We start from the raw sequence: 22,358 nt of genomic DNA on the forward strand, positions 1-22,358 counted from the left end.
CCTCCTCCTCCTCCCTATCCTCCTTTTCCTCCTCCTCCTGGTTAAGACAGGGTTTTTCTGTATAGTCCTGGATGTCTAGAACTTCCACTGTCAAGGGTGGCCTTGAACTCAGAGATGTGTTTGTCTTCTGAGTTCTAGGATTAAAGGTGTGCTGCCACCTTTGCCTGGTAACAATTTCTTGTATAATAAACTGGAAGCTACACATTTTTTGTTTTGTTTTTCTTTTTTTAACTCCTTAAAATGACCCACTTGAAGTAAATACACTAGGAAGTATAGCTAGACTCCACAAAAGTTGATTGAAAATTTCTTTGAATTAGGAATGTCTCATGGTTGTCTTGATTGCAGCATTTAACATAAGATGGGGGTGAGGGATAAGAGGATAGACAACTTTCTTGCTCCAGAAACTAAAGAAGACACCATGCTGAGGAAAACATTGGCAGGCCACAAAGTGACCTATTCAAACATATTACCAAAATGCGCGAAAAGCCAGAACTGGAATATAGAAGAAAAAAAAATACGAAAAAGAAATCTGTAAAGTTGCAGTCTAGCATCAGGACCACATGGTATTCATCTGAGCTGTCAGAGATAACTCAGCACATGCAGCCTGGCCTTAGAGAGAAGCACTCAGTAGGAGAAGACTGAGATCGCTGGAATTTGGGTAAGGGTGGCTTGGCCTTGTCAGTCCTCCTGGCAAGAAAGGAGAGCTGCAGCTCTGAATAGACATTTTAATAATGGAGAAAGTAATGACAAACACTACCCCCCTTCCATAGCACGCGGAACTCTACTACCACTATCAGCCTTTTCAAAGGGTTTTAAACACATATATATTATTAAAAATTAATAAATCAAAAATTTATTATAAATTAAAAATTAATATATATGCATATAAATACACACACACACACACGTGTGTGTGTGTGTGTGTGTGTGTATGTGTGTGTGTATCAAGACACACATGTTTCCTCATTGCAAACCCCAAAGAATATGAGGTCTTGTGTGAAAATTTTTATAGTTGGAACACTTTGAAAAACTCACTGTGGGTCAGAACAAAGCAGAGAACAGTGGGAGACCTGTGGGGATTTTGATCACAGGGATAATGTCAGCTATGAGCTCCTTATAGAGAAGAAAAGCATGGCTCTAAAAGTTACTTTATCTGGGAAATAAATAAAATTCAAAGTATATACTTCAACATTTGTAAGTGAAATGAACATTTACACTGAGACTTAACTCTGATCTTAGCCCTGAGATGATCCCTCTAATGTGGAACTCACATCTGCTCACATCTGCTTAATGGTCACAAGGAAGGAAGAAACAGAAAAGCTTCAGCTCTGTCTCTGTGACAGGGAAGCAGCTAGAGGTTCCACCAGCAGGGGTGGGTCACAGGGCAGAGGGCATGGGGCAGGGCCCTGGACACAGGGCACAGGGCATGGGCTGGTTCTGGGTTAGAAAGCTCACACATTTTAGGGAGAACTCTTCACCTGGACATCAGATTAAACTTCAGAAACAACAGATTCTATTAACTAGAGTCCTCATGCCCTGTGCTGCCACTGTACCTCTTCAGCACATAGGGAAAACCCACTTTGCTCTGAATGGCCCACAGGTCTTTTCAATGAAGTCCTTATTGCCTTCTCACCCTGTTATTTAATCAAGCTTTGAGAAAATGTGGGTAGAGGGGTCACTGATCCCTGATAGAGACTCCTCTATAAGCCATACTTGCTCTGTCATCTGACAGATTCCTGTCTAAAAACCATTTTCTCTGAACCTCACATAGAAGCTGGAGATCTTACTTCTTGTGTCTTCTGCTTGGTTCTCACTTCCTGTGACTCTCTGACCTTCTGCCTAGCTCCCCTATTCTAGAAACTAAAGGGTTCCTTTAAGACAGGGTTCCTTCGAGACAGGCATGTTTGGTCCTTATTCTTTTTGGTGGATGCAATAATTAGTGCTTAGTAAACACTTGCTGAGACTCAAACCCAAGATATCAAGAAATGTGAGTCTTCTATTTCTAGGGAGAATTGCCAACGTGTTCTTTTAACTGGGAAGATTTATTGACTGATTTGGTCATTGGTCAGTCTAGGGGAGAACATGCTCAAGTCTGTGAAACATCCAGCACAACAGAGGTGCTCAGAATGTTAGATAACTCAGGGGTTAGTTATCAGACATTGTGATCCATTGCTTCTTTCCAGGGATACAACTTTTAGGAGACTGTGACTGGTTTTAAAAAGCAAAATCCCAGCCAATGAAGATGCAGGAGCCGGTTGCTGGGGTGAAAATCTGCTAGCTCTGAGAGTGAGAATAAGTACCCAGCTGACCTTCCTACTCCACTGATAAAGTCCCAGAAGGGAAAAGTTCCTTCTCCTCCAGGCTGTCCTGAATACCCTTCGAACTCAAGTTGCTCCTTTCTGTTTACTTACAGTCATGTCCCATCAGCTGGTTCCTAGCTGTATAGCTGTACCTCTTGACCTTGGGTTGACTTTATTTGGCTCTTGGATTAAAGGTGTATGCTAAGGCTGAGCCACTCTCACAGTACGATCAAACGCCCTGTAACACGGGACACGTCCCTGGACAGTGTCTTGCTCTTCTGCTTTGCTTTTACGAAGGGTGTCACTCTAGTTCAGCTGCTGTGCTCACTCACAGGTGTTGGATTTTTCCGACCTGTCCCCCTTCTCCCAGGAAGCCACCCTGATCATCCTTTCCAAGCAAAAGCCCTTTCCTCAGCACTTAGTCTATTTCTTGGTAAGCACATCTCTTTCCCTGTTAAGTCATAAGCTCAAAGAAGACACAGACTATGTCTTGTCCTCTCAGCGTATTTCTCAAGGTGATTTCTTTCTGTATCAACAACAAAGCAAAATTACTCTTGAAACATTTACAGCAAAAGGCAAGTGACAGTTTAAAGGAGGAAGAGGCTGGTTACACTGTTCAAGTGAGCAAACGCACGGTCAGGTCTACAGGGGCATCCTTTCAGTTTGCACACTAGTGCTACACACAACCTGGTATCTACACATGTTTGGTGACTCAAGCAACTTTCATTCATATAACTTTACATCTTTAAAAATTATCAGTCAAGTATTCCCACTCACCACAGCACTATGCAGTAATATTAGTAATTTTGTTTTGCTTATAAAAAAGCAGATGTGCAGAAACTGATGTTTATTCAAGATCTCCCTGTGTGTGAGTAACCTGATTCTTCTGCCTACAAACTCAGGGTTCTTTGTACTTTCTGCTCTCAATCTCATCCTGAGACTAAATTTAAGGGGCTGTCTACATGAAAGACAAATAGATAACTATTTCTCCATAAGCAAAAGGACTTGGGATACGCTGTAGACACTCAAAATACCTTGAAAAATCAACAGGAAGTAGAGTAAAAATGGCAATGATGGCAAATTTACATTGTAACAACTGTATACATTTGGTAATAAGGGCTTGAAATTAATGGGTGCAGTGGGTTGGAACTCAAGCTCGAAGTCTACGAAGCCAAGCACTAGGTACCAACTTCTATAGAGTTTAAAAAAAAAAAAAAGGATGCTACCTGTGTGCATGCTGCTTAGTCAGAACAGGATGACCATCTGGAAATAAGGGCAACACTATTCAGTAAATGCTGCTGCCTGAACAGTGACCCACAAAGCATATACCTTCTAGCACCTGAGGATGTGATCTTACTTTAAAACAGGGTCTTTGCATTCATAAGTATGGTAAAAAGTCTTGAGATTCAATCATAGTGGATTATGATGAGCTCAGTGTAATGGCAGATGTCCTCATTAGAGACAGGAAGGGAGAAGAAGTGCGAACAGCAGAAGGAAGCATAGAGAGATTAAGACAGGTAACTGAGTTGTGCTGCCACAAGCCAAGAACACCCAGTGCCACCCACAACTTCAAGACGCAGGGACAACGTTCCTTTGGAGTCTTCAGAAACAGAGTGGCCATACTGGGGATTTCATTCTGGCCTTCTGGCCTTCAGAACTGTGAGTGAGCGTATTTCAATGTCATAAGACACACAGTTTGTGGGAATTTAGAGAAACCTTAGGAAATATAGCAACAAGGTGAATGAAGAACATTAAAATCCATTTCTCTATAAGTAGTTATAGATTCTTCTAGAAAACTATTAGTTTATGAAGAAGCCCTCAAAGTTGTATGTAGTGACTTCAGCTGTGACTTTTGGAAAGACTTCACATTACAATTACAAGTGGCACTAGGGTGGGCCGTGGTGGCACATACCTTAAATCCCAGCACTCATAAGGCAGAGGTAGGCAGATCTCTGAGTTTGAGGTCAGCATGGTGTACTGACGGAGTTCCAGGACAGCCAGGGCTACACAGAGAATCCCAGTCTCAAAAAACCAAAACAACTACCACCATCACTACCAACAAAAAAGTGACACTTGGGGTGGAGGGATGGCTCCTCTTTCAGGGAGCCAGCAACCACATGGAGGCTCATAAACTTCTGTGACTAGTCCCAGTGCACCAGGCATGAAAGTGATATACACATATAAGCAAATGAAATATCTACAAACATAAAATAAAGAAATAAAAGAAAGGAAAAAGTGAGAGAAGCATGTAGTTGTGGAATACAACTTAGGTTGGGCACAAAGCTTCAAATCAGCTCACAAACAAATGGGAATGTATTTGAACTCCTGCAGATAACCAACACTAATAAAGTTATGACTGTTCTTGATAACCATAAGAGCGATTTGTTTTGAGTCTGATTCTCTACTACATTACTGCATTACCACAAACTATACAGGAAACCTAACTTCAGGAAGAGCGACAAGACAAAAGGGAGACATCCAGCTCTGCCTTGCATACTGCCTAAGTCAGTCTACCAGGAGACCACATGCAATGAAAGTGAGAGTGAATCCTGAAGAAATGGAGAGTTGCCAGCTGGATCTCATGACTGCCAACCACAAGTGAATAACCACCAGTACTATGAATCACATTAAAGCTGTTTTAAACAACCTTTCACCAAACAATTCCTCTACAAACATCAAAGAGAGCTTGAATTTATCATCTAATTCATAAATGGCAATGTTCTACAGACACTTCTGACACTGATGCCACACACAACCAGGTTAAAAATGGACTCACATTCTTGAAGTCACTGAAAGCTGATAGAAGAATGTGGGTTAAATTTTTTATTAACTTAAATAATGCATTAAATAACCATGGCAACCTGACGATATAATAAAGCACCGGGTTGAGTACTCCAAACTATGGGTCGGAAACTCAGTAACACGGGTTACTGAGAAAACTTTTCTGTTCTGTATTCAATAGTTAAGTCTTAATGCAAATGTAGTAAGAGGTGATATAAAAATTAAATACATTAAAATGCAGGTATAAGTCAGTGGTGGAGCACACTCTAAGCAGTGTGGGTGTAAAAGCAAAGGAGAAAGGGAAGAGAGAAAGAAAGGCACTGACCTGAAGAGTGAGTATTCTCATAGAGCTAACGTGGTAGGTTATAGTCCTATAATTTTTAAATTATTATATCTTGGAGATATTTTATATATCTATATTCACCTTCTTGGATATAATGGGAGAAATACCCCTAAAAGATGCTACATCATTCAAAAGAAAAAGATGCTGTTTCTTGTAAAACTGCATTTAGCAGCCTCCATGTTTTAGATAGAAGGCACACAAAGCCAAACTGGGATGCTGTGAGGGGACCACCCAGAGGTCCTATCACAGGCACAGGGGAGGCCTCTTCTTAGAACTTTTTGGAATGTCTAAATTCGTTTTTTTTCTTTTTCCTTTTTTTTGGTTTTTCGAGACAAGGTTTCTCTGTATAGCCCTGGCTGTCCTGGAACTCACTCTCTAGACCAGGTTGGCCTCGAACTCAGAAATCTGCCTGTCTCTGCCTCCCAAGTGCTGGGATTAAAGGCGTGCGCCACCACTGCCCGGCTGGAATGTCTAAATTCTTAATAAATAATAGAGAGATGCCCCTGAGTATTTTCCTATATTAAACTCCACAGAAGATGAGCATACAGAAAGTTTGAGAAGGTATAATTCATAAATGGAAAGTGATAGTTAAATGTTTGGAAAACTAAATAGAATATTTACCCCCTGAACAGCCATAAAATTAGAATAGATTCTGGAGGAAAGCTACATAACTTATATTTGTAAATTGTTCACTCATGAAATCCTATACATGTAAAAAAAATAATACTTTTTTTGTAATAAAATTCTATGGAATCAGAGTACTGTCGATATAAGCATAAATATCTTAGTGTTGGTTCTACCACTCACTTACACAATGAATAAAAAAATAGGTTTCTATAAAAACATCTTAAGAGCATGACAGTATAGAAATGACTTTCATTGCAGTGTATATCTAGTTAGTTCATCTGTATTTCATCTACGTTCTCAGAAAATGTGAGCTTCGCTGGGCATGGTGGTGTACATCTTCAATCCCAGCGCTTAGGACACAGAGAAAGATATATGTGAGCTTGAGACCATCCTGGTCTATGCTGTGAGTTCCAGGCTAGCTAGAGTTACAGAGAGAAACCCTGTTCTCAAAACAAAGAAAGAAACAACAACAAAACAAACTTGCATGTCTGATGTATGTACGCTGCCTTTCGAGTACTGAAAGGAAAACAGGTCTGGATGTGTAGCTCAGAGATAGAGTGCTTGCCTAGTATGTAAAGACAGTAAGTTTGGAAAAAACACAATACAGGAAAGCAAACAGAAAATAAGACTGTGCCCTCTTTAAGAAAACAATGATAACTGCTGGTACCAAAAAATAGCTCATGAGCCTGGGTAGTCATGAACATAAACTAATCTGTTCTGTCAATAAATAAACATTTTACAAGGGAAATAATAGCAATAGGAATGTTTGGCCACAGCATCCAATTCCTTACACTGTAGGGATCATAAAAAAGAAGGGTGCTATGGCTTTATGCTGTAGAGTTATTGCTGACACTCAGAATTAAAGAGCTCAGTGTTAGGAGTTCAATGGCTGGCCACATGACCATTTGTGATGTCCTGTCTGGAGCTAAGCCTCCTGCAAGTATCACTAATGAGCATGCCCTACCATCACTGTGACTATGTTCTCTAACACAGTGGCTTTGTGTCAACTCAGTCTACTTGGCCTTCTCTTTATGGAGATTGGAATGCTAGCTACGGGCATATAGCCAGTTTCTTGATATCAAATCTCAACTTGTATTCTTTTTCTAGTAACTGGATCCCTCATCTATTGACCTGATCTATAGAACTTAATAGACTTGATACTTCACCCAGAATCCATGGTCCCCTAAACCTGCTTCTCCAAAGCCTATAACTTGATTCCTGTCCCTAAAGCCCTGTTTATCTGCTGATATGTCCTTGCTACCAACAAAGACCCACTGTCCCCCTGCAACCGTTCTTTAAGGAAGCCTGGTCCTTCCCAGACTGCATCGTTGAGTTTCAGCTGGAATCCAGTTAGGTCAATTTGCATAAATCCTCAGTGTTTTAGCATCCTGATATCTGATCAAAGTCTCCATCCTTCCACCAACTGTGAGATGTACCTGATCACCCTGGTCAGCTTTACGAACCAATTTCCTTTTACCTCTGCTGCATTCTCTTAGAAATTTCTACCTCTCAACCTTGAAGACCCTCAATCTTTTCGGCTATAAATCGCCATTTCCCCTTGTATTTGGAGTTGAGCACAGTTCTATACAGAGAACTGTCCTATTACAACAGGCAAACATTCCAGAACGTGTAATTGATGATTCATTCATATCCATGACGGGCCCTTCCTAAATCTGATCAGAAGCGGTCTAATGAGCTATTTAAGTTGTCGGAGTGAGGGACTCAGAAGTCAACTCTTGGCAATGGTTCTCAGCTAATTTTCTAACCTGACACAACTGATTAATGAATGTCAAATGTAGAATCCATTCTTGAAGAAATACTCTGAGTATGCAGTTTACAGAACCCAGGAAATGTAAACTCAATGCCTTTTTAAAAAAAGGGATATCTCGAAGATTTACGTGAAAGAATCCTGATACCAGCTTAGGCTCTTGTTTACAACCAAGACATCTTGACCAGGGGTACAAATGACTATGAGATCAGTCAGAAGCAGGAGTGGGATCAAGACTCCCAGTCATCGTCTTCACTAATCCTTATTTTCTATGTAGCTTTCTATTGCTGCTGGAAGAATAACTCAGTGAATTTCCCAGTCAGTTATTAGCAATACTTCCTCTCATCAATGGCTGCATACTTGAAAAGCTTTCAAAAGCCATTCATAAATTGGTCTGTGAGAAATTCCAAGGAGCTCCAGGCTCTCTCCTTCCTTTCATTCTCATTCTCGTTCTTCTTTGAGGAGATTAGTTACACGTGATTTAGAAAAGATAGCCGGATTGGTGCTACAGCCCAACAACAGCTCCTGCTATTAATTGCTTTCTAATGGTAATTATGATCAGATATTTTCTTTCGTAATTGGCTATTACTGGTGAAGAGCAGTCTGTTATACAACAGAAGATTGTGCTAAATAAACGGCCACAATTACAATTCTGAGGCCCTTACTGAGGAAAAAAGTCAAGTATCTCTATGTATTCAGATAAAAGCATTAATTAGAAGTGAGATGGGAAAGGCCATCCTTTCATTAAGAATTAAGAAAGCATTAGAGAAAGCCAGCTATGAAATAGGAATTTCCTTTATTATACACATAAAGTTATTTACAAACTTCAGTAAGTTCCTAAGTGAATACTCATCATAAACTCAAATGTGTCCACTTTTTACACGAGCAACAAGGACACCGAAAGGACCATTTGCTCTGCTAAGACAGGGATGCTGAGCAGAACACAGAAACTCCATGGACAAAGCCAAAGAATCCTCTTTGTTTTTTGTCCATACAGAGGGAAGCAAATAGCTGGTCCCCAGCTGCCACTCAAACAAGCCCAATGCCATCACAACATGATACTGTCTCTGAGACTAAAGGCAAAGGGAATATGTGACAGTCCCTTATGGGCTTTTCTATACAACCAGGGATGGACTTGTCCTTGTAGAGTTTTGCTGAGCTCTCCTTTAGTCAGTACCTGGTTCGATGCTACATCCAGGAACTGCCTGTGGCAGTGACAGAGCACTTGCCTAGCATGCAGGATTCTCTGGGTCCAGTTATCAGCAGTACAAAACAGACTGGTACCTCCCAGTGCTGGGGAGGCAGAATGTCCAAATCCCAGGCTGGCAAGTCTACACACTGAGTTCCATAGTGAACTCTGTCTCAAAACAGAGACACCTTATTAATAAGTAAAGGTATAGTCTGAGGTTCTGTAGCAGCAGCAGTGTGAGACCAGATACGAGGTCCTTTGATCTCAGTGTCTACAGAAATAAAACAAGGAGAGCAAACTTTGCGGGCAAAAGCTTTTATAGATTTATAGTCTTTCCAAAAGAGGTAAAGGGGAAGACCCAAATTAGAGGAAGGGATGTGGCCTTTTCCCCCTGTTTCTGGAGTGACCCAGGCTAGGCATTTTCTACCAGTCAAGAGGATAGCATTTTCAAAGAAATCTTGTTCTTTGTTTTAAGACACCTCCCAACCCCCTGCACCCTCCAAGATACAGCCCAATGACTCCTTTGACTTTGGGACTTGCAACTGGTGGGCTTTTTGTCTACCATAAGAACAGAACAGGATAGGTCCTTTTTGTTGTACAGTGTCTGAATTATAAATGTGACACACTATTCCTCTCCTGTCCCTACTTCACTTGTAATAATGGAAGTCCCTCGATTGGCTCAAAGTCACACAGTTTAACAATCCAGATTGTTCAATTGCAAGGCTTGTGCCCACTATGCCTCTTCAGATAACACCTCGTAGCCTGTTTATTTCTCTTTTCGAAAGAGAAAATTTCATTAAGTGCACAACAATACCAGCAGTATCATGTTTTTTTCTGATGAAATTCAGGCTCAGACAGAGAGGTTAAAAAGTTTTTCTTAAGTTTATTCTGTTACAAAGTAGAATATTCACCATTAGAATCGAGTCTTGACTATTACTCCATACATTTCCTTCCATATGTTTATTATTTAAGATATGCTGAATATGGAGAAAGCCTACCTATATGACAAATGGTATTAAAGTATTCTAGTACTTGTCAGTTGCCGAGTCCCACACTAAAGAGAGAAAAGATTAAGTCCTGTTTAGCTTCCAAAACCATTTTTTGGGTTCCTATGGTTAAAGACAGTACCTAACCTCAGTTGGGCACTTTGCAAACAACTAGCACTAGTCATTTAATGATGGGATCAGGTCTAAAGAAAAGCTGCAGATGGATCAATGAGCTTATTATTACTTCTGAAAAATTGCTACCCTGCTCACATTTGCGTCAAGGCCAGTAGAACTTAACTTGCTTCAGCAAGAGTTGACGACCCTACAGACACCTGTGAGTTACATGCCAATTCCGTAGACTGATCTATTGATTAGATACACCATAGCAGTACCGGCTATGTCAGTTTGATACAAGCTAGAGACATTTGGGAAAAGGGAACCTCAACTGAGAAAATGCCTCCATAAAATTAGCCTATAGGTAATCTGTAGTGTACTTTTTTAAAAAAAGATTTATTTATTTATTTTATGTATACTAGTATACCATTGTTCTCTTCAGACACACCAGAAGAGGGCATCAGATCCCATTATAGATGGTTGTGAGCTACCATGTGGTTGCTGGGAATTGAACTCAGTACCTATGGAAGAGCCGTCGATGGTTGGTGCTCTTAACTGTTGAACCATCTCTCCAGCCCTGTAGTGCGCTTTCGCACTTAGTGGTTGATGAAAGAGGGCCCAGCCCTCTGTGGTGGTCTTGGGTGGCATAAGAAAACAAGCTGAGCAAGCTGTGAAAGGCAAGACAGTCAGCTGCACTCCTCCATGGCCTCTGCATCAGCTTTTGCCTCCATGTTCTTGCCCTGACTTCCCTGGATGATGGACTGCAAGATGAAATAAACCTTTTCCTCCCCCAAATTGGTTTTGGTCATGGTGTTTATTATCACAGCAGTGGAAATGCTGCGATAACATTGATCCCTAATTCTGGGACAACATTAGCCAGAAAGAGTTAATAAAAGCCTGTATGTATCCAGCTGTTGCTGATTACTATCAGTGCCCGCTGTCTAGTTCTATGTACCCTGATCTGCGTTTAGAGGCATGATTTCCATTATGTGACTCTCGTAGACATGTTTTCAATTTTCTAGATGGAACCCGAGTGTGTTGGGAAGGACATTACTGCTTTATATGAACGACATAACTATGCTAACACGAAGAGTGTTGCACAGACTCACTATGATACTGTCAAGTGTCTACCAAGTTCTGCAATAGAAACTTGGCCTGGAGGTTGGGAAAACGATCGGGACCATGACCTACATCATGGGTATATATTTACAAAAGAAACAACACACACATTTCCTGAAGACCAGGCTACTATATGTGTCGTCCCACGGGGGCCATGTCTGCACTGCAGCAGGACAGTCTTATTGCTATTGCTACAGGAGGAGACTCACAGCTTTGTTGGTCTGAACCTGGTAAGGCCTGACCTTACCTTTTCACTGTCCCACTGTCCCACACCATCCTGCTATTGCAACACTCACATTAGAACATACCGGTACTGAAGAAAGTCAGCTTCATTTAACCGAATTCAGCTACCGTGTCAAACTATTACACTTGTGCACTGGATTAAAGCCCTCTTTCAGGTGCCGCGTGACCTAGTGTACACCACTCCTTGTATCATTTTCCTCACTTATAAATAAAAAGGATTAGATGAGGCAAATACTGTAAGTGGTTTAGAACAGTAAGCGCAGGACCGAGTTGGCACTTCACAAATGTCAGCCGTCATCACCACTTCCATTATTATAATAGCCTTTTTTATAATGGTTCCTCTAGGAAGTCATGTTAGGTTCCATGTATTTCAGAAAAATAAAAAAGATGCTCAGAGAAGGTCCTGGTATCGAGCAAGATATACCACGACCTTGTTTCGGTGATTGTTCTCTCCCATGACACCCTCAGGTCTCTAACTCACAAGGCCACAAAGGGACAGAGCTGTTTCGGGTGGAAACAGTATAGAAGATTATGTAAAGGGCTTTCGGGACACATAAGTTACAATTTGAGCATAGAGCTCTGACAGGTACTGTGACAGCCCCCACATTCCAGGAGGATATTGCAGGCATCAACAGTTATGGGAGTGTTTCTAAACTTCCCCAGGGTTTCACTACAACTTATTGCCTCTTACCTATATACCAGAGGCCAGAGAGCTTTATTGTTCAGTTAGGTGTCCCGTCATAATGAGAACAACTGATATTATCCAAAACCTATCTTTATAGAACAACTGTCTACTGGTCTTTCATAGACATGTAACTCAGTGAAATAATCAGGAATTTTGCAAGGCTGGTGTCTGTGTATATTTTCACTAATGTGCAGCACACCTCTCGGTTAAATAGCTATTCAAGACCAGAATTAAAACTGAAACACAGCTTTTCTCAAAGAGAGTCTAATCCCCTTGCCATAGCCATGTCAAGTATGAGAGACTAGAAGCCAGCCTGAAGGAAATTGGCTACCAGGCATACAGACGATGGAAGGTGGGGTTCAAGGATCACGTGGCAGGTCAGTCATTTACAGAATCCAGATTTAAAGGCCAGACCTAAAGTACACTCTGAAAACATAATCCTTATCTAAATAATACTAGAAGATCATTTTTTAAAAGGGCAGAAAAACAACATAAAATGCAAACACCATGATTAGTCCTGACAAAATGCCTTCTGATGATACTTGCATTTCTAGTTGGTATGCATACCTTTCACAAACAAGTCATTTCCTCATTTGTTTTCTTTTTTTTTTTATTCCACTTCAGTTCTTCTGCTTAAAGTCTCAGCCATGCTAAACACTTTGAATAAGCTTCAAAAATATTCTCAGTGTTTAAACTGCTACCCCTTATTGCGTGGAGCTCTGACAGTTGACAGAGATAAAGTAAAGAAGGCTTGGCTTTAGTAAGCGCAGATGCTAACAAGTAACTAGAGAAGACAAGAGAAGCAGCTAATGAAGACATGAACATGGAAGAGGGCTGAAAGAAGATGAGCCTAAAAAGCAGAATAAATGTTACCTAGAGAGGCTGGACCTACTTAGGCATGCAAAGAGTTATAGTGAAGATTTCCAGTTCAGATTCCCCAAATAGATTTGTTTTCAATAGATTAAAACAGGTAAAGTTAAATGTCTGAGAGGTCAAGAAGAAAGTTTTCTGACTGGGAAGGCTAGAATACTGTTTAGGTCAAGCATTTATTAAATATTAACACTGTGCCAGGATCAAGCAGACAAAACAAGTCCAACAAGGTCTTGGTTTTCTTTCTGGAGCCCAGACTAGGAGGCGCAAGACAGTGATATGTAATCAGCAGTGATGCTCAGTGTTGGAAACAGAATGAGAAGAGTGGTTACAGAGGGGAACACAGGGCATATTCCATTGCTGTGGAACAGAGAAGGAGGACTTGGTAACTGATCAAATTTAGGGCCTGTGGGCAAGAACGAACCCAACGATGCTCCCTAGGTTTCTAGCTTAGACTTGATGCTATTTATTGGACTATGAGCAAGGAGTTTTCACTTGCTACTCTCCACAGACATAACAATGAAATTAATAAGGTCTCTGAAGGACAAGCACCATAAATTCAAACACTATCATCATCACCTACTATTCATTTGGAGAAGACAACCAAGTGTAAATATCATCCTAAGAAATAAACCTAGTCACAAAATCCCCCTGTAAGTTTCAATTACCGAGCTATAGATTATGATCTAATTAATTTCTTATTAAAACCTGCATTAGAATAAATAGAAACATATAGTGGTCTGATCTGGTGTGTGTGTTGCACACCCGTATACTTGAAAGGGAAGCCCAGAGGAGGGCATCAGGGTTTTTCCCCTTTCATGCTCCATCTTATTCGCCTCAGCCTCTCACTGAACCTGAAGCTCAGTGTTTTCACTCTATAGTCTGGGCAAAGAGCAGCTGGGATCCATCTGTTTCCAGCTCACAAAGCTAGGATTTCAGGCACAAGGGGCCATGCTTGGCTTTTATGTAAGTACTGGGGATTTGAACCCAGGCTCTCTTGTTTGCATAGCAAGTGCTTTTAGTCACTAAGCCATCTATCTACCCAAACCCTATTTTTTTGTTTTTAATTTTAGGAAATAATACAAAACACTAGTTTCTGTTCAAATGAACAGGAAACAGGGATAAGTCTTGGCCTGACCCTGTCATTTAATTTCCTCTCCACATGAGCCTCAGCAGACACCCATAGCTCTTAGCTGAGTCCCAGGCCCTTCTCATAACACCCAAGGGTTCTTGTACACTGGGGAACGCACAAGGAAGATAGTTGCATGCTTGGTGCCGTCTCTTTCTTTATCTGTACTGTCCACAAATAGATGTTTTGATTTTTCTCAGAAGACAATTTTGCTATGAATCAACCAAGGTAGAGACGTGGGGAGGAACAGACTAAAGAAACCTCGGGAAACATAGCAGTCTCAGCCAGGGAGCTATATATGCCTGCACTCCACCTAGTGACTCCTTCCAGCAGAGATTTTATAGAACTGCTACTACGATCTCTAGTAAACGGCTCCTCAGGCCCTTTTGTCTCAGGATATTAAGCACACAGACTAACATTTTAATTAGAATTAGAGGAAACCTCTAAAAAGCAGCAGTTCTCCAGAAATTAAAGAGGTGTGTGATTTTACAGAGAAAGACATCCTGGATAACTTAAGCGCCTGGCTAAGAAGAAATATACTCCTAATGCAATTATTCCCACCTAAAATGTGTGTCCCATTTTGCAGGGTTTGAAAAGAATTCTGATAAAGTCATAGAATGATGTTATTAAAGGAGACTTTTAAATGATGAATTCACTTACTTACTTACTAAAAATGACATAAGAATCAATCATGAAGCTCTCTCAGTGACTGGTCTAAATCAATGATAATACTAGCAGCTCTGAAGTAAGGAAAGAGATGCTTCTGTGACAACCATTGAAAATTCACTGCTGCTCAATGCTTTTGTTGAAGATAATTTGGAGCCTAAAATTAAGTTTTCATTAGCCACCTACTTCAGTCTTACCATATTTCAACAGTGGTCCTGGATTAATAATTTCCTTATACTTTTTGAAAATATTGGGTAAAGGACACTTGGTTATTATTGGGGAATATTCATGATGAATACTTTTAAGAGGGGACACTGGCATCTATGTAAAATTTACACAAACTTAATACTCTACTGGGCAACGATCCATCTATCCAACTATATAATATATATTATATTGTACATATACATAAACCTATTCTCTGTAACACTATTGAAAATCAGAGTGACTTTATACATGTATTAACAGGGGACTGGCTAGAGGATGGAATATTTGTTCTATGGGACATGAGTGTAATCACTAATTAATGTAACAAAAATGTCAATATAGAAGTATCTTTGATAAACAAGAGGAAGAAAGCTGTAGATCTTTGACTTTGCTAGAATTATCTCTTTTATTTAAAAATGAGGTATACAATGTATATTATAAAGGAATATATTTTAAAATATCCACTTTTGTCTTTATAAGTGGAACTGTGTAGTGGAAAGACGTTACTCTTTTTTTTAATCTAAATACCTCTGAATGAACCGCTTGAAATATTTATAACGAATTGTAATTTTAAGGTAATTAATTATGCTTTGGTGGTATTTGCAAGTTTTCAAATAAATTAATCTGTGAGAAAAAGTTATTAGAGCTTCCAACTTTATATTTTAAAATGGTAGCTCTGTGGGACTTTAGTAATCTGGAAAACCATAACAGTCTGTTATATAAGTATGGGATATATGGCAAACCCACTGATAGGCTGCTTAGATGATAGGAATTTCACTCATGGGAAGTGGGAAGAAATTTCATTTCATTTCTCTGCTACTGAGATAAAAACTTCGTACTAAAAGCTGTGAAGGTTAAAGTAAAAAAAAAAAAAAATCAACAAGGACTGAGAACCCAAATTAACCCCCAATCATATCCACTTACATAAAAGAACTTGGTGTGCTAAATCATACACTTAAACAAAATGGGTGGGGACTGGAGCGCGACCAAAAGAAAAGGCAGTCTATGAAAGTTTGATTTTTGATCTCTAAAGTAGAACTGAAGAAAACACCAAAGTCGGGTAGATACAACGTAGCTGTGATGGATTTCAAAACCCTCTTTTAAATATTCTGTGAAGGCTAGAGTGCATTTCATTTTCTTTTCTCATTCTCTTAGAACTTAGGATGTAAGAACTCCCAGGCTCCAGGGCCAAATGATACCTGAGACACACATTCTTTCCCTTTGGAGAGGACTCTAATGAGCAACCCGCAAGTAAGTATTGGAGAGCCGTGACGTGACTAGTCTCCAACTTGGAAACCCGTCCCAAACTACATAAAACACCTTCCCAAAGCCAAATTCAGCAAACCGAGGAAAGCGAAGGATCCTAGTCAGGAAATAGCGGCTAATCACAGCATTACAATTACACTCGTGCGACCCAGACCTGACCCACACCCACTTGGCGGCAAGTGCAAAGCACAGAATTCCAAACCGGAAGATAGCAAAAGGAGCTTTCTCAGAGGCCGAGAAGGCAGTTCTTCACATTTTCTCCTCCCACCCAAAACAGCCTCAGCCTGGCAAACGCCGTCTGCCCCATCCCATCTCTTTGGGTTTCGCCCACGGCTTTTTGCCTGGCACCAAGGTGGTCTTCTAGCTGACCACCTTCTAAGGTCTGAGCGGCAGGCAGATGAACCCCGGGCACAGAAAACGGAAGACAGATCACTCGCACCCAAGGGACAGCGCACTCACCTTCATGATCCATGTGCCCAGTTTCGCCACGGACGCCGCGGATCCCGCAGACCTCATCCTCCCGGGGGTCCACACCAAGCCCCTGAGCCTCTGTAGCAGCCATTACCTGGCCCAGTGGAAAGGGGCGGGCTGTAGGCGGGGCGGAGCGGGATATACCAATAAAAACACGCCTGGGTTCGCATGCCGACCCAACTGAGGGAGTTTCTACACGCCTATGCTGGGCCGTCACATTTTGGACCAATCGAATGCGGCGAGCCTAACTAGTTTCCCCGCCCCTAACTGCTGTAGCCACGCCCTCTTCCGGAGCCGGGAGCGTAAGAACTACAACTCCCAGCATGCCGCGAGGCAGTGGGGAGGTAGCGCTGGATGGGCGCTGACGGGCGGGGGTGCGCCCGCGAGTGCCCCGGCGTGTTCGCTTAGTTCAGTGAATCAGAACAATGACTGCGCCGCCAGGTCCCCGCGAGCGCGTCGCAGGGCTGTGAGCAGCCGCGGCCGGCAGAGCGGCGGGCGGCTCCGCCTCGGCGGTGTAGTGTCAGTGCCCGCTCAAGAGCTCCGGGAGCAGCCCCTACCCAGCACTGCAGCCCGCGCGATCCGCTGCGCTTCAGCGCCGCAGCTGCTCTTCGGGAGCCGTGCATTGTTGTGAGCCACTGGAGGGGCGCGGGGATTGCATAGCCCGGAGCCCCTCAGCGCCCTTTATAGCCATGTGGATACCTACGGAGCACGAGAAATACGGTGTGGGTAAGTGCTCGCGGGCGAACTTTTACCACGCTCCGATCCTTGCCCCCACGCAGCTCGCTCCGCGCCAGGCTGCAAATGCCAGGTCTTGGCATTGCACAGCGGGTCCCGGGCTTGGCCGCACCGGCCTCCAGCTGAGGGGCGCTCGCTGGGGGTTTCGCTCCTCACCGCGCACCCTGCACTCCTTGAACCCGATCCCGGAACGTCCGGACAGTCGCTCCGGGCTCTGCTGGAGGAGTTTGGAGCGGCCGCGGGGCGTGTTGCGTGTCAAGTTGGAAGGGGAAGCCAACAGGGTTTCTCTCCCTTCTACCCCTGCTGGCCCACAGCGGCAGAGAGCTGGCAGTGCGCTGCTAAGATTTCCCGGGGTGTTGAGGGAGACCTGGAACCGGCAGCTAGAATACTCCCAAACAGTAGGGAGGCGCGAAGTCCCTGCGGCTGGGGTCGGCATTCCCAGAGTGCAGAATGTAGCACCCGTGGTCCCTGTGACAGACGGAGTCGGGACGTAGCCTCCTTCCTCCCTCGCCTCCCGGGTGTTTGGGGTGTGTGTTGCGAAAAGGAGGGTGGTAAATTTCAACATCTGTGCTGCTGCGCTCTTTGGTCCTTGGATGGGAACCGAGATTTTGGCAGCGTTTTTACTTCTGGCCACCTTCTCTACCAAGGGATGAGCGCAGTGGGGGTCATAGAGGCCGGCTGGAAAGTGACGAGGGAGAGGAGGGTCAGAAAGCCTGGCTTTTAGAGGTTGGGGAGCAGCTTTAGGAGAGGACTACCCTGGCACTGATTTGAGAGAAAAAAGGAACAGGATAGCATTCACTGTTCTGTGCAAAGGTGAACAACAAAGGACATTAATGTTGACTGATGAATATAGGAGGCTCCCTTCCTTTCCCTCCTCCCTTTTCGGTAGGATTACAGTTCCCGTTTTTGTTGTTTGATTTCAGCTGGGTGCCCCCCCCCCCCCCCCCCCACAGTCACTCCTTTTAGGGTTGAGACTATTAAGAAGCCAGGCTCACTGACAAGCCTGAATTGGCCAAATGCAATTATAACCTCCCAGAAGGTCTAACAGAAAGAAAGCATTATAGATTTTACTGACAATCTTCATTTCCTATAATGCCCCGTCCTGCCGATTGGCGTTCTTGTTTTTATTGTGGACCGACCTAGTAATTTATATGATACAGAGACGTATTTATGTTCTGACTTCATTCTCCTGTAATTTAAAAAATCTGGAAAACCTTTCAAGAGAATCCTAATCACAGGAGATTTTACCTCTCCTACTTTGCCTAGGGATCGGACTTTATTTACTGAAGGGACTCTCTGATTAAACAAAGTCATATTTTACATGAGCTTCCTTTCTGGGCTGTGACTGGTTAGCAAGACAATAGTTTGTCGCGTGCCCACCTTTGAAAAAGGTTTCCAGCTTCTAAGTCTAAGGTGAGCCCTTGCCAAAGGGCTATCCCAGAGTGGTGTAGGTAGAGGTTGTTTTCCTCTCCGTTCCCTCCTCCTTTTGGGGGATCAGATAACCCCTGCAAGGGAAAAGGCATTTCCTTGTCTGTGTGATGAGGAACCAGAGGGCATTGCCTCCTAGCCAGTCTTGACACCTGGTGCAGGAATCTCGGATCTATCCAAGCAACACTGTCCAGCTTAGAGTCAATCCCAGAGGTTGTTTTCTTGCAAGTGTTAAATGATACAGATTATGGATGACATTTATTTTCCAGATTTCCTTATGTGCCAGGTCACAGCTGGGTGCTGATATCGATTAGTTTTTCTCTCGCCTTTCTTTACAAGCTGTGGGCAGAGGCTTAAAAACCACTCTGGGATTTCCTGGAATGGCAACCGGATATGATCAGTCAAGTGTTTTGAGCTTGCTGCAGACACCAAGGTTTGGGATGCAGTGCGGGGTAGGGAGGTGAGAGGGTGTGCCTGTTTGGGAAAGGGAGGTGGGAGGTGAGAGCAAAAAGCGAGAGCTTCTGCCCCAAATTGTTGCTGAGGTTCTCATTTATGCAATATCACATACTCAAGAATGTTAATCATTGTTTATTACTAAGTTTTGAGCATTTGGCTTGCAGAATGCTTGGTTGTTTTTGAGAACCCATCTGTTAGGCGGGTGTGTGATGAAAATTTTGCTAGGATACTTACGCGTGGACTTTCATTTCTCACCATGGTGAGCAGTATTCGGAGCTGCTTAGATTGCAAAGTCTTTAAAAACATTTCAAATCTGAGTTATGGCTTTCTGTTATTACAGAGAAGATATGTTATGGTTATGTTTGGCTCACAGCAGGTATAGAAGTCAATTTCTTTGTTCCTTGCAATAAGTATGTAACTTAGACTACCCAAAGTTTCAGTATATAGTATGTATTCTTGTGATGATGCCTCTTAAGTATGGCCTTTCATACAAATGGCTATATAACTTATGATTACATATAAAGTAATATAGTGGATAAAATTGCTTAAATTTCGTACTTGTAAGATATATCAGTATATGTTCAAGTCCGGCACATAGAAATTCTTTTTAATAATGAATTGATGAGTGAGCATCAAACAATCTACACTTTGTCTCTGATTCTCAGGAAATATACTAGTAAAGGTTTAGTGATGAGGAATAAAAAACCTTTCCTTTAAAAAAAATTTATTAGTAGGTGAGCTTGGTGGCACGGACCTGCTTATATAACCTTAGCTACTTAGGAAGACTCAGGAAGCAAAGGTGTAAGTTTGAGGCTTGATTGGGCCACAGCGTCAAATATAAGCTAGTGTGATCAAGATAGCAAGACCTAGTATAAATACATACATACATGCATGCATACATACACAAATGATTGGAAATAAGCTTAGTGGAAGCACTTCCCTAGCAAGTAAGAGGCCATAGACTCAAGAGCCAGTATTGCCAAGGGGGAGAAAGAGGTCAAGGATGAGGATGTGGTTCAATGGTCCAGCCTGAGAGCTAGGGTATGATGATAGGCACATTTGTCTTACGTAAAACGAGTTAGTTTCTCCTTTCATCTACACACTGCTGACCACTGTGCTACTAGAAGTAAGTAATCTAACCCTTTTGAGCCCTGATCTCTGGGGTAAGTGCTACCCAAGGTCTTTACCAGTAATCATTTTTTGCAGAGTTCCTTGCAACCAAATGTGTCCTTTGTTACAAAACTTCTTCAAGAGGTATCAAGTGCTTACTAGAGGTGGATGGAATGCTTTTGTTGTGCCATGTCCCACATGGTTTTAAACTAAAATCAGAAGTTAGCAAATGCTCTGTGGTAGGCTGCCAGAATCCAGGTGTTTGCTGCTGTCTTTCTCAGTCTGTTTGATGCTGTTTCTCTGGGCTGAGCTCCATGGGCAGTAACTCTCACTCATTAATTGATCACCCACGTCTTAATGCCCTTCAGACCTCTCTGTTCCCTTTACATATCCTCCTCCGCTCTTGTGCATCGTAGAGTGGTAGGCATTAGTAAGAAAGAAAGTTAAAGCCACCGTGTGTGCTTTTTTTTCTTCACCGTTATGCACAGAAACCTCAGGAGAGGCAGTAGATCTGCTGAGCCTCAGGCTTTTCCTTCTTAAACGTGGGTAGATGTTTTATCTGTGTGAGCCTGGTTAAGATTAGCCAGAGAAGACAGGCTACAAAACAAAACAGAACAAAAAACAAAACAAGAAAGAAAGAAAAAGAAAAGAGAAAAGCCCCAGTGAGCTTTACAAAAAAACCAAAACCCCATGCAAGCTGCTCTGGAGGTCATGAATATTATTTTTAAAATAAAATATTACAGTCCTGATATTCCTGATCCTTACAAATATTCTTTCCTGTAGCTCTGTATTCCAATGTGCTTCTAGAACACATTGGAATAGGAATCAAATTTCTGTTGAAGCGTCCTCAAATTCAGAGGAAGGGACACATTCTCTTTCTTGTTTAGGATCTTTAATCCCCTTCCCTTTGGAAGGGCTCTTGGATGGAAGCTTGTGTGGGAGAGTTAGGAAGGTGTCTGCTTCTCCTCTTGGCTTTTGTCAGTTTCATTGCTGTTTCTTAAAAATGTTTCCTATTTGTGCTACTGTATTGTAGATACGGAATACATAGAACTAAATAGTTTGAGATTGTTGGTAAGGCTTTGAGTCTGGTGCAGGCTCTAAGCTGCAAGTGGGAAGAAAAGAATAATTGGCAGGGCTGTGGCAATGGTAGATAGAGCTGATGTTCTTGATCTAGCCTCCTGAGGCAACAGCCAGTAAAAAAAAAAATAGTTTCTTTCGTTTGGTCATTGTCCTATGTGATGGTTCTTTCAGAAGGTCCCCATGGTAACAGAGATGCTACCCTTCCCTTCTAGTCTGGATTCCCTTAAGAAGCTGTTATAGTAGCACCAGAAAGATTACAGAATTTCAAGAAACTCAGACTTTTCCTGTTTGAAGCTGTATTCGTTACTATAACCCTTTCGAGGATTGTCTTTGGTAATGTATGTCTAAGTTTTTCCCATGCTGACTTTATGCTGTGAGCACATGTATCAGAAAAACCATCTAAGGCAATAAAAAAAAAATGCTATTTCAATAGCTTACAGATACAACATTTCGTATTTGAAAAAGTGTGAAATTAGTTTGTGTGAGGCTGCTCTTTGAAGCAAAGCAATAATTTACACTTAAGAGATGAGGAAACATAACATTGATCCTAGCTTAAATGCTTTTAATCTTTTGCTATCATCCTATGAGAAACAGTAAATTTCCTGCTCTAGTGTATATAGTAAGCGCCCTTTACAACCACTTCACACGCATAAGGGAAACCACGTCTGCCCGTACTCCACGTTGGCTACTCTTTTTCATTAAAGTTCATGACTAAATTGACTCAATGACTTATTAATGGCTCCCAACCCATAATTTGAAAAATACTGCCACAATGGCACATGTAA

General features: G+C 42.1%; 2 protein-coding genes across 2 annotated transcripts in view; one reads left to right on the plus strand and one right to left on the minus strand.

Moving 5' to 3' along the window:
- The window catches only part of Znf277 (zinc finger protein 277), a 109,604-nt gene extending 92,724 nt beyond the window's left edge, over positions 1-16,880 (minus strand). The window contains exon 1 of the mRNA XM_028768838.1: positions 16,753-16,880. Coding sequence (XP_028624671.1) covers positions 16,753-16,855 — 103 coding nt within the window. The 5' untranslated portion in view covers positions 16,856-16,880. The remainder of the gene's footprint in view (positions 1-16,752) is intronic.
- A 432-nt stretch (positions 16,881-17,312) lies between these two features.
- Positions 17,313-22,358, plus strand: part of Dock4 (dedicator of cytokinesis 4) — a 411,722-nt gene continuing 406,676 nt past the window's right edge. The window contains exon 1 of the mRNA XM_028768807.1: positions 17,313-17,490. Coding sequence (XP_028624640.1) covers positions 17,454-17,490 — 37 coding nt within the window. The 5' untranslated portion in view covers positions 17,313-17,453. The remainder of the gene's footprint in view (positions 17,491-22,358) is intronic.

The sequence above is a fragment of the Grammomys surdaster genome, unplaced genomic scaffold (genome assembly GCF_004785775.1).
Source record: "Grammomys surdaster isolate TR1022 unplaced genomic scaffold, NIH_TR_1.0 188, whole genome shotgun sequence".
Classification (NCBI taxonomy): domain Eukaryota; kingdom Metazoa; phylum Chordata; class Mammalia; order Rodentia; family Muridae; genus Grammomys; species Grammomys surdaster.